The 12703-nt window shown below is 41.1% G+C and overlaps 3 protein-coding genes across 7 annotated transcripts in view; 1 reads left to right on the top strand and 2 right to left on the bottom strand.

Annotated features, from left to right (window-relative positions):
- Positions 1–12703, bottom strand: part of LOC126568810 (exportin-2) — a 487296-nt gene that overhangs the window by 121689 nt on the left and 352904 nt on the right. The window lies entirely within an intron of this gene.
- LOC126568794 (chromatin-remodeling complex ATPase chain Iswi-like) overlaps positions 1–12703 on the top strand; it is a 157806-nt gene that overhangs the window by 84127 nt on the left and 60976 nt on the right. The gene's annotated exons all lie outside the window — the stretch shown is intronic.
- Positions 1–12703, bottom strand: part of LOC126556100 (glycine receptor subunit alpha-1) — a 49307-nt gene that overhangs the window by 29644 nt on the left and 6960 nt on the right. Inside the window, exon 2 of one of the 2 annotated variants that reach the window (XM_050211302.1) lies at positions 1177–1253. In XM_050211302.1, the coding sequence (XP_050067259.1) occupies positions 1177–1253 (77 nt within the window). Of the gene's footprint in view, positions 1–1176; positions 1254–12703 lie in introns of those variants that run through there. The other variant, XM_050211303.1, reaches the window with a different exon arrangement.

The raw sequence follows: 12703 nt of genomic DNA, 5'->3' as shown, positions 1-12703 counted from the left end.
TTTTAAGGAACGAAATGAACTTTGATCAGATTACTGTTGAAGTAAGGATCTGGACCCCAAACGCCAGGACCCACATTGATCGTATCGAGCGAATTAAACGGTTTTTTCACCCGATTTTCCATAAGCGAATCCTCACGTGATTGGTCCACAGTTCTGCCTTACAGCGAGGATAAAAGCCGGGTACTCGGTTTCCATCGTGACGTCTCATCCGTGTGTTCCCTCTCGTGTCCTTCGCCCACGTCCTCCAATTTTCACACCCCCTCGTCGCTCAGCAATGGGCAGCACGGATCCACTTCTTGCTTCCACTCAGAAGGATTTTTGGCCCCTTCTGTTTGGATATTGTTTGATAGTAAAGTGTGTATGTTACGATTAAGCTATAGCTGTGTATATCCCAAGCAAACGATTAGAAGATGCAAAGTGCAGGAGTGGATATCTCCATTCGATGTTTGTGTGTCCTATCCGAAGGCGCAATGTGCCTCTAGATCATGGCTAGAGGCTAGAGCTAGAGCTCCATTGTCCCTCCCTCCATTCATTACAATCATCGATTGAAAGGAGTCATTACAATGACGATCCTTACAAGCTTTAAAAGCAGTGATCTCACCAATGTTTAGAGAGATTCTGGACGGCTAGTCCTATCATGAGAATGATTTCGGACGATTTCTTTTCAACCCTAAAAATTTGTGTCTTTGTTTGTGAAGTGTAGTGTGAAGTCAGATTGAATGTCTTCTTCTCTCTGTTAAATTGTGCTTTATGGGACTGTAAGCTTTGAGAAACTAACATACATTTCATCAGCTGCAATGCGTAGGGTAATGAAAAATGATAGAAATCAAATCATATGTATTATTATTCATAGAAAAACATATTTCCTTTTCCACCTGCAAGGCATCTCTTTATGACTAGAGTTTCACTACTTAATCAGAGTTTAGGCATCTCTAGACGAGTGAATGCTTGTCTAGAGGGCTTGAACTCATATCGTACTACAAATATTGACATTTCATTGTGCCAAACAAAATTTATTAGGTTGCTTTCGTGCACAACTTTTCCTTTCGTTTAGAAGGATTTCATTGACTCTAGAAAGTTTAAAAGATTGTATCGTTTTAACGGTTGATATATTCTCGATCATATGCTCCAAATACACCTGTTTGAAGTACTCCTCCTGTCAAAACATTTTCCTACCTTTCACATAGTCTTCCGGCAGTACCACTCGTGGCTTGAGTGTATAATTTTTTGCTGCCACCACCTCCTTCATAAAGCTGCAACGAAATAAGAAGAGAAAAGCATGTGTGAGTCCTAGATAGTCTAGCGAACCCGAGCCGCCGAGTAAAATCGGAAATGAAACCGATTCCGTTACATCCCGGAAGTGTTATTACTCTAATGGTATTAATCTATTATTAAACGCACCACGGCTCGAGCCTGGGCGGGTGCCTGGTGGCCCGAAAAAGAATCATTGATCGAAGCACCGATAGCGAGCAAAACCTCCCTTTTGGGAGAGCTCGGCAGGGAGTGTTGCAGCTTTTATATGCGTTGGAGTGTGTGTGTGTGTGTAGGATGTTTCTCATCTACATACATCCCACCCCGTTTGTAGCGTTTGCACGATACACATAGAACATTGAAGCACTGACAGTGGTTGTCGCGATCAAACGGCGCGAAAGGGTCACGTGTCAGCGTGAGGTGTGTCAGAGGATCCTGCCGGGTAGGAGCATTTCTGATGGGAAATGAATTAGCATAAAATGACGATACCGATAGTGCTAAGCGTGTCGAGGGAAACCCATCGCCCAAAGTATTCGCATTCGAGCGTCGTAATTTTGTTGCACGCTATCGGTGCAATTGACAGCCGCAGACAACCGTCGATTCGAAATGGCTGCGGAATGGCAAACTGGACAATTTCCGTGCAAAACAATTGGGAAGCTAAAGGTGTATAAATATCATACTATTTATTAGCAAAGAAAATCCCATATCCCTCGGACTTTCTTTCGCCGGTCAGTACCGGTCAGCTAAAGGTTTTGGAGAATCACCGCAAGCGTGAATCTCCAAATTTGCCATTCTGACTGGAGCAAGTACTGTCAGAGTGGTTACTAGTGTACGACGGTAAGGCTAAGTTATAAGAATACGATATACAATGGAATGCAAGCAGTGAATATTTCTAGCCTCCATCAGGTTTTTTTTTTGAATGTCTGCTTGGAGCAAAGCTCACAGTCGATTTTTCATGAATAAACATAAGTTGTTTCGGAAGATTTGTAAGTCAGTTTTACCACAGTTATCCAAAACAAATAGAGTTCAACCTTAACAACAGCAAATACGAATCAGAAATGAGGAACAAACTGTTCAACTATTTGGAGACTGACTACAGCGAAGATTTGATTGATGATTGTGCTTGACCCAATCTTGATTCATTGGTCTTTGAACTTGATGTATTTGCTTAAAAACACGAATGAATTCTAAATTTAAGCTTGCTGGACGATAAACAGATTCAATATGCTTTAAAATAATTTTCATATTTTAATTATTTAAGTACTTCAAAAATGTAACCTTTGATTAAATGAAAAAAGCAAGATAAAAATAGCATAATCAAGCAGGCACGCGACCAAGCAGCAACCTCGGCCTTCTGGTCGACGATTTAGCCTCTTTTTAACCACGTCTGGAACGTCGTTTATTAACGATACTCATCGAGCTTTGACACCATCTAATGGTTTTAATCAAAATAAATTGTATTATCAGAGGCAAAAATCTATCGCGCGCTACCAGTCTCGGTCACGATGAGCAGAAGCTGAAGGATTATTTTTTATAATTGTCAACCGTTAGCCTGCCCAGACCCCGGCAGCGTAATACGCACGACCAAACAGCTTCAGTCGATCGAGAAGCGGTGCAATGGTGGTACAACTGTGTAGTTTATGTGTTTGCTACCGGCACGGAACGCGACACGGGCGTGAACATGAAAGCGCGTTGATGATAAACGGACGATAATAACCCCATCGTTTGACATTCCATTCCGTTTCAATTCCCGGTCCCGCATCGTGCAGTGTTTTTTTTGTTTGTTTGTAGGAGTTTGTGTCTTCCGGGATGATACTATAATGATCGGATTTGCACGCATCGAGTTGAACAATGCGGGACAGACAAATAGTGCTATTTTGTTGCACAGTTGCAATTATTTCGTGCCCGGAAGCGACCGATTTCATTCGAAGCAATCGAATCGTCCTGTTATTATTCTATTGGACCGGTCGTTTGTGTCTAATGTACTCCAAAATTAGATCTGCTATATTGCAGAGAAATATTTGTTACAGAGGAAAGACGGTAATGAGCAATAAAGATCGCTCTTCGAGCTACAACCAATAATTAGAGGTTTTATTTTACAACCAAGTTTTTGATAAAAATAAATTTGTTAAACTACTCTTCTTAAGTTGGAGAAACATCTCAACGCAAAGGATATTTCGTCGTACAAGGTATTATGACCTAATCTTATCTTTTTTAATCCTGCCATGTCATGGCCTGGACAGAAGTAGGTAGGTTAGGTAGCTAGTATTGATTTTGAGTCAGTGGTTATATTTGCTGATTGGCTAACACAAAAAAGAGAAAACACGTCTGCTCTGGTTGAAGCGTCTCTTCGAAGTCAGGGCTTGCGCCCATTTTATTCATGTTTCCAAAACGTCACTTTCTATGGCTGACAACATTGGCTTGTTGTCAACAGTTAGTTTAATTAATTCCTTTTTTTATATTAACTTACAATTTAAATTACAAGATACAGCTGAAGAGATTTTCAACGAATAGTGTTGTATTTATAACGGCTTAATGACCCTTTTCATCATTTGATACCGATTGATATTATTATTATTTGTTATTATTAATTTGGTTGGACGTTTGAACGAAGACAAGAGCGGAATTGGGAAACTGGGACGTTGTAGTATGGGGACGTTGTAGGAGGTACGTATTATTAAAAGCTGAAATCAGTCGCAGGAACGCAGGCGTGAATGGCGGGAGGGAATAAGGAGTGTAGGTCTATCTATGGGGTGGTCCGGTGGTGTAGGCGACAGCGGCGCCAGTTTTCAAACGGCAGGACCGGGGTTCAAATCCCATCCGGACCGTCCCCCCGTAGTGATGACAAGACTATCCAACTACGTGGTATCGGCAGTCTAGTAATGAGTCCTCGTTAATTTCAGAGGACATATGAATAATAAGACCGTGCATTTTGTTATCCTTACAGGGAAATGCAATTGATAGTGTGCGGCGGACCAACTTTAGCGAATATCGCAAGCGCTTATGAAATTCTCGAGCACTGATATAAAATACCCCAATACTTTAACGAATCACCACAAATAGACACAAAATCCTACCAAATAGATACGAAAATCGTTGCGATTGATATGGAAAATGTATATTAGCCGGTTGAAGAGTTGAAAATGTAAACAAACTTTTTTCCATTACTATTTTATGAAATTACTTAGTTTCTGCGCACGAAAACCAAATGAAAATCATATTTTTATAGTGGTTCAACATAAACTTCTTGGTTTTTACCATTAAATGAAAAAATTAAAACAACGTATCCCAAAAACATATTAAAGTTTGATTTCAAGATTTGAACCGGTACGTATATACAAATGCGTTCAAACATCGTTCTGTCATGCTAGGTAAAATCCGTTTTCATATCCAAGACTAGACGAAAAGTTTTGTGCTGTAGCTAACTTTGCGCGAAATTGATAAGGAAGACTGCCATATTGAAACACAACAATTTGTGGATTAGCCCCTCGTGGCAAGTATTTTCGAACGTGTTTTCGACGCCAAGAATGAACAGTAGTAGATTTGTTCAATTAAACGTTGTTAACGTAAACAGCTAGTTCTTATAAGTTCTTTCTGTATGTAGATTTCTGGATCTTAAGTAGATGTTTAACTCCATCGTTTACTCATTCTCTCAGTAAATAGGCTAATTAAAAATTACGAGTTTTTAGACGACTCTGTATAGGTCTTGTTCTATACGTTTTATGTCTTTGTCTAGATCTTATAGATCTTATTCTCACTCACTCACTCACTCATGTTGACCTGCTCTTTTATAGAGCACGTCGTCGTGACATGGCCCGGTCAACAATAGATCTCCAAGAAATATAGATAGAATAGATCTCTCTCTTCCCATCCATGTAGGCATCCGATCTCCGACAGGTCACACTTCAAATGATCCAACCAACGAACTCGTTGTGCTCCCCGACGCCTAGTGCCGAACTGGGGGTCGCTGAGGAATACCTTCTTGGCGGGACATGAGTCCGGCATCCTCATAACATGCCCCAGCCATCGTATCCTGCCGGTCTTTGCTACCGTCAGGATGTCCGGTTCTCCGTATAGCTTAGCAAGCTCGTGGTTCTTTCTTCTCCTCCACACTCCATGCTCGAACACACCACCAATGATGGTTCGGAGGATGCGACGCTCAAACACGCCAAGAGCGTTTGCATCCTCCGCTTGGATGGTCCAAGACTTGTGGTCATGTATGACCAACGGGCGATTCAGCGCGTGATATATCTCACATTTCGTGCGGTCTCGAAGTCTTCTGGATCTCAGCAGACGGTGAAGGCCGTAGTAGGCACGATTCCCCTGAACAATGCGTCTCCGGATCTGCTGCTGACATCCTTATCTGAAGTTACGACAGTCCCAAGATAGCAGAACTCCTCTACTACCTCGAGGTTGTTACCGTCGACTCCCATTCGGGCTCTATCACGATCAGAGCCTCCGGCAAGCAGGTATTTCGTCTTCGTCGCGTTGATCATCAATCTAATTCTTGCTGCTTCACGTTTCAGTCGGATGTACGCCTCACACACCTTCGCTGTCGTCTTGCGAACAATGTCACTATCATCCGCGAAGCCAAGAAATTGAAGAGACCGTTAGAAAATCGTGCCACGGATATCGTTGTCTAGCCCCGTGCTTCATATGACACCTTCCAATGTTGTGTTGAACAGTAGACAGGAGAAGAGAGATTTTATTGCTGGATCTTATTGAAAAGTGGAAGTGAAAAGATGCGATCGTATCAAGTACCCAGTCAAAATGTATAATAGCCCTGATTTATAATTAAATCTTTGTCTCATTGAATCTTTAGAATATTGACCATAATGTTTCTCGAAAATTTCTGCGTGACTCAAAAGCTGCAAAGGCTAGTAAAGTTAGCAAGATTCAAATTAATCTGATTTTACTGAGAAAATTCGTACAACTTTAAACTCCTTGTGAATTTGGAGCTCTAAATGATATCAAAGACTGACGTCAGGTCTGCATTAGGAATTCTCGAAAAGGTATAATAGTAGTCGTGAGTAAAGTAAATCAGTTAGTACTTTGGAGGTTTCTATTATTACTTTTGTGGAGAGTTAATTGCGTAGCTCTTGTGTGTATCTCACTGAGATTATTATACATTAACGAGACTAAACGTATTCTCTTCTTCTGTTGTAATTGGCATCATAAATCTTTACTTTTGATAATTTGGTGTTGCTCTCTAATAATATTCCAGATTTATAAGATCTTTTTTATGTAATTATTCTCCTAAGAGCCACCAGAATCTAAATATTGTTTGGAATTTGAAACGAAATACCTTAGAGTTTTCAGTTCTATATTATAGTATCATAAAACAGATACTTTAAACAATTCCAGCAGCCATTTACCTTGTGCCTTTCATGCCATCCATCCATGTCCACGGCCGACATCATTATACGTGTCAAGTAACACACAAACGCAATAAACAACACCAGAATCGCATCGCTCGACAGGCAACCATTCCGGTAGGACAGTTACGATTCTACCGAAAACAGCTTTATTATGACAAGCAACCGACAGCCACGTGAGCGGGGTACCGATGACGTGTCGCGTGTGTCTACTCGTTTCGGTAAGCTTTAATGCTAAGGTTCACATCGTTTCAGAGAAAAAAAAGAAGTTGAGGCTTAAATTTCGTCAGTCTTCAATTTATGCATCGCTGCTCCTTGAAGTTGGGTTTGCTTTCAATGGCTAGTGGTAAAGTTTGGGACAGAGGATAGAAGACGCAAACATTCTGCCCGAGTTCCTCGAGCCCATTTCCTCTTTCCGCCGACAAATATAAAGGAAGAATTGTGTAAAGTTTGAGGAACTTTTCCCCACTGTGGTAGGCTCATGGTTTTAAAATAATTGCACATCGGCACGAATGCCTGAGGCAGATGAAGTCCTTTATACCAACGGCTAGCGTCCGGTTTTATGAACCATTTTTAGGGTCATCTTCGTACAATTTATGATTGCATTATTGCTCGCATTATGTTGTTTGGTTCGTCATCAAGCGAGTTATGTTCTACCGTTGAAAAGAAAAGAATTTTTTAGTTCGCTGTTTAAAGCAATCCTTCAGAAGGAATTACATGCAACGACGTTAGTTTTTGTAACTTGGAAGGAATAACTAACAATAAATTATTTGATGCAACTCACAGAAAGCTTTTTCTTAAGTAAACCCGATCCCCACGAAACTATAGGACGCCTCACACTTTCCTCCATTTCTATATAAATGAGCTGAATGAGATAAATAGCTTTAAGAAAATTTGCTAAATCGCTTCTGTACCATCAGCCAAATTATTGCCATTTCCTGTGTAACAGTCAACGATAATTGCAGTTTCACTTCACTACACCCTTTATTATACACCGACTCTGGCTCGTTGCAAACAACCTCGAGTGCGAGGCAAGAAAACAGCCACTAAAATGCTCCATTTTCCGTTCGGTACAGTCGCTCGTTGCACGAAAAGCAAAACATTTTACAGCTACGTGGTGTGTTTTCGATTGTGCTCGTGTACCGTGGCAAGTGACTCGTTCGGGGAAAACCCTTCCACGGACTGGCGTAACAAAAACAACGTTCAGTGTCGAGATGGATCGGAACATGATGTATGTTTCCTTTGCATGCACTCGATGCCGAACTTGAAGATAAGGGCTGAGACGACGACCCCGTCCGTTTGCCAGCCGACTTTTGGTTTTCCTGCTTCGCACTGGTGTCTGCTCTCGGCAGAAGGCACCATCTTAAGAAACCGTTTGTAAACTTAAATTTGGTTGCCATAAATTAACACCAACCTTCGAGAGAAAAAGAGGGTTTCGTAAGTACAGCTGAAATGAATTTACATATACATACTGATGCAGAGCCGTCAAACACACAAGAAGCGAGGTGGTTTAGTTGAAGAATCTTTGAAAACATTAACGTTAGTGAAGGCCAATTTCACCTTTAAACTTACGACATGCGGTTTTAATATCTGATTTAGCATATTGTAAGCTACACGACAATAGCGATCATTGAATGCTGATCATGCACCCTACATGATCATACAACCTGCTGCGAATTTAAATGCTACATATTGCATTTTCAAAGCACTTGTGTTCTTCTATTTACCGCTACGACTAGCTAGCACGAATGCACTCACAATGAAGGCTGATTTAAAATTCAAAAAACTAATTCATTTCACTTCATGTTTATTTGAGTGGTCGGCCTATAGGCTAAACTCACTATAATAAATTTAATTTCTAACCTATTAAGATTTTAAAATAAATAAATAAACTCAGATACTAAAAACCGATTAACGTTAGGGTCAGAGGACGTAAGGAGACAGAATCAATGAAAGGAAAATGAAGAAAAATTTAGGAAGAAAAGTATTAAAATAAATCAAAAAGTAGCTAGAGAGGAACTAAAATCGAAACAAGTTAAGAAGGAGATGAAATGGCGCAAGCAAACAAGAAAAGGCTATGCTATGTCTATGCTGAGTTGGCTGGGATGAGGATACCGGACTCATGCCCCACCAAGAAGGTGCTCTTCAGCGACCCGTTCGACACGAGGCGTAGAGGAGCACAGCGAACCCGTTGGCTCGATCAAGTGTAGTCTAACCTGTTGGAGATTGGATGCAGTCGTGCATGGAGGACTACAACTCTAGTCCGAGTTTCCTGGAAACAGATTGGCGACCTGGCCATGTCGAGGAAGATTAGGAAGCAGAAGCGTCGGCGTTACCTAAAATAAGGCTAGCAACAAATATTGCTAGAGCCCTAGTGCGCCGGATGTCTAGCGTGTCTAAACCCAGGATTGAACACTGATCGGCGTAGGACGGAAGATGAACTCTTGTTCAAGCCCATGTTCTCAATTCTCGTAGTCCACGAGGAGAACGCAGGTTTCCAAACCGTACACGCGGGTTTCAACCAAGAACACACAAGACTAAAATATAAAGATTTAAGACTATTGAGATCATTGAAGCCATTACAAATACTACGAATGAGAACCAGGGTTCTCAAAGCTGACTTGCTTAAGGCCTTAATATGGACAATGAAAAACAAATTGCTCTCCATGGTCACCCCACGGAAAGAAGAAACACGAGCAATAGTACAATGATTTATGGAATATTGGAAAATGATAGCTGATAATGAAGGAACGAAAATTACTACAGACGCGAAGAAAAATTCGGAGGACATCTGCATACAATACAAGCCTTCTACCTTGCGTCTGAGATCCCCCAGACGTGCAAACGAAGGACGAAGATACACTAAGCCCATTTTTTACACTGTACGTGCGGTTGAATATAAAAGATTCCTCCTTAGGAGATTTGCCAGCAAAAGACTATGTGAAACACGAACGAACGCAGCCTTAGAATCAATAAAGACCAGTAGTCGGGTAAGCAGAGGATACAAATTGCATTAAATTAATAGTGGTACAGCGGAAATAAAACCATGTGGATGGACACTAATATAAGAACGAACACTGAATATGATATGAAAATACTATTGTGCCAGCTCAATAATTCGTTTGTGAGTTAGTAAGAAAGCTCTGCATTCCAACCAATTATTATTATCTTAGTTTTTCAATTATTCGCAGAACGGTTTGAAGGTTTATTAATAAAGCTTAGGGATACCCTAGTATAACCTGTCAGCAAAACCGAGAAATGCTTAATAAGGTGTTCGTTGAAAGCATAACGAGTTTTCGAACGAGGACAGCAATATATGGTGATCAACACAATCCGAATACATTGAAGCGGGGTTGGATAATTCCTTCGAAAAATCGTGCAATGAATATCGGCTGATGTGTATGATACCGACGTTTCATGATTTCGTGGCCTTATAATAGACAGCGTTGTTTGTAAACATCATTATGTTCTTACTTACTTACTTATCAGGCGCTACAACCGCTTTGCGGTCTTGACCTGCCGCAGCAGAAACAGCTGACGGTCCCGCCCCGTCGTCCGCCAATCCGTTATCCCGGCCTTGATGGCGGATGAATCCACGCCATCCTTTCAACTCAATCTGGGCCTACCACGCCTCCTCTGTCCGTGTGGACGGCCTAAAAAGACTTACTGAGATGGGTCGTCCGGTGCCATGCGTATAACACGGCCAGCCCATCAGAGCCTGGCGACCCTAATTCGCTGCACCTTCTGAGTATCTTCCTCTCAAACGCGGCAAAGAGAGCTTCGTCTGTTTTGGACAGGGTCTATGTCTCAAAGGCGTATGTGAGTACTGGGACTATAAAGGTGCGATACAGTCTCAGCTTCGACCATCGCGACAGGTTTTTTGAGGTGAGATGTTTCGCCAGCATCCTAGCGCGCAACTCCGTCTCTATGCTGTTTTCGGTGCTGACTTTTGACCCGACGTAGGTGAAGTTTTGGACGACTTCAAATTTGCGGACACCCATTAGTACATCACACCCACGAATTTCTTAGTAGGGTCGCTGATGGATCCATCAATCAATTTGGTCTTTGCTACCTCTGTTTCAATCTGCAACCCGAGGATTTCTGCCGCGCGCTCAATCCTTTGGTAAGCCTCATTATTTTCACTCCTGGTGAATTTGTAAACCTAGATTAACTTCCCGGTTATGTGGTAACTAGTAACCCGTTTGATGGCCGACGTTACCTTAAAGGTCGTTAATCCAAGAAGAAGAAGATTGATTTTGATGCAGTCCTGGGTAAGTTATACGGCTTGGCTGAAAATGAAGCTTTTTAGAGCATGTCACTTGTATTTCATTTTAACACAACACTATTTCCAAACTTAACACACGGGTCAGTTTCATATAACAGGAGAAAGATAAAATGTTTAAGTATTTTTAAGTTACTTAATCGAGCATTAGGAAGAATTACTTCCAATTATCTATTGTTTACAGTTAAGCTTTCCTTAACTGCCGTGTCTTTGGTTGAAATCACTCAATCACTGCTACAGATTGTGGAAATTGTATTTAAATTCATCCTTGAAAGTTATTAAAAAATTCTCTCACTAATGTTTGCAAAAACTTTTTAAAAGTATTTCGCATAGAAAGCAAAAATTTCCTTCATTCCAGCACTAAGGTTAGCTATCGTAATTGCTTTTCTCATTCTTCTTGGCTTAACGACCCACGACGGTCACGAATGGCTCACAAGATTTGCCGATGCCACGTAGTTGGATAGTCAGTCTTCATTATAGAGGGATGGTCCGGATGGGATTTGAACCCCGGTCTTGCCATATGAAGACCGGCGCCACTGTCGAATCCACCACCGGTCACCCCATTGATTTTCCTTATAAATAATGGAATGAAAACGAATTCATGCCCATTTCCAGGTTACGCAGAGAAAATATCTTTTAGAGCGTGCTACATTGGATAAATGAATATACCAACATGCGAGTAATATAATCATAAAATGTAAAAAAACTCGAAATCCTACATAAAACATGTTTAACTATAATCATCTTTTGAAGCTGTTCAATAAAATGTAATTGATTTCACAAAGTGATACAAATTTATTGTAGGGAATAGAACTTTATCAATTAACAAAAATGTTTTCCAGTCACGAACCGTACTTTCCTGGCAAGTTTTATCCAACAAGATCGTTGCCATTTCGTGAATTCGTTTCCTTAATCGCTTCCTTTCGTGACGATCGATGAGGGTTGTATGACAATCACAAAGAAGCAACCTTTAACGGGCATCCAGCGACTCGAGGAAGGTTTTTCCTTTTTCAAATTTTTTGAATGTTGATGTTCTCTTTTTACATGCTTCTTACCCTCGATCGGAAGGAATGATTTAGTAGTATAAAGGTAAAGAGGAGAAAAAAAGCTATCAAGGTTGCATAAGAAGAGTAACACTTTTTAGAGCATAACATTGGCATGGATATAAGAAAGCGATATGATATGAACAAGAAAGATACAACAATTTATTGGCGTCTAAAACTCCAACGTCAGCCCTGTTAAGAATGAAGAACCATATGTTCTGCAACACGGTTGAATAGTGAAGGAAAAAATGGGCCGTAAATTCTTCGTCTTCTTTATAGATAAAGACACAACACATCTTGTCAGCTGTTGGTTGAAGGTGAACGTGGTCGAAATCCAATGCCAATAAAATGCTTTGTATGCGAGACCAAACAACAACAGCAAAAAATGCTCATTCAATCGAAAGAAAAGCTCTCCCATTTGGCATCTCCAACTTGTCCGAAATTCAAATCTTCATCAAATGGCTCCCCTACAAACACAAATGAGCTGTATGCATTATGCAGCGAGGCAGGACGGAACCAACGTCGAACCTTACGAGCCGTACAGCCACGCTGGAGACGTCGATGCGGTCACAAACGGCCGTCGAAGAAAATGAAATGGCAAACTCCACTCCATTGGCAAAAGGCCCGAAATAGATCAACCGGTGCGTAATGGGAGGGAGAAATCAGTGTCGATTCCTGTTCCTGACTAGAGCTTCGGGTGGGAAAATGACCGCAGCGCAAACTAGAAATCAATGCATCCGGAAGTGGTACCA

This window comes from Anopheles maculipalpis, chromosome 2RL (assembly GCF_943734695.1).
Source record: "Anopheles maculipalpis chromosome 2RL, idAnoMacuDA_375_x, whole genome shotgun sequence".
Classification (NCBI taxonomy): domain Eukaryota; kingdom Metazoa; phylum Arthropoda; class Insecta; order Diptera; family Culicidae; genus Anopheles; species Anopheles maculipalpis.
Note: the sequence above shows the minus strand (reverse complement) of the source record. Positions and strands in the feature narration are given on the sequence as shown.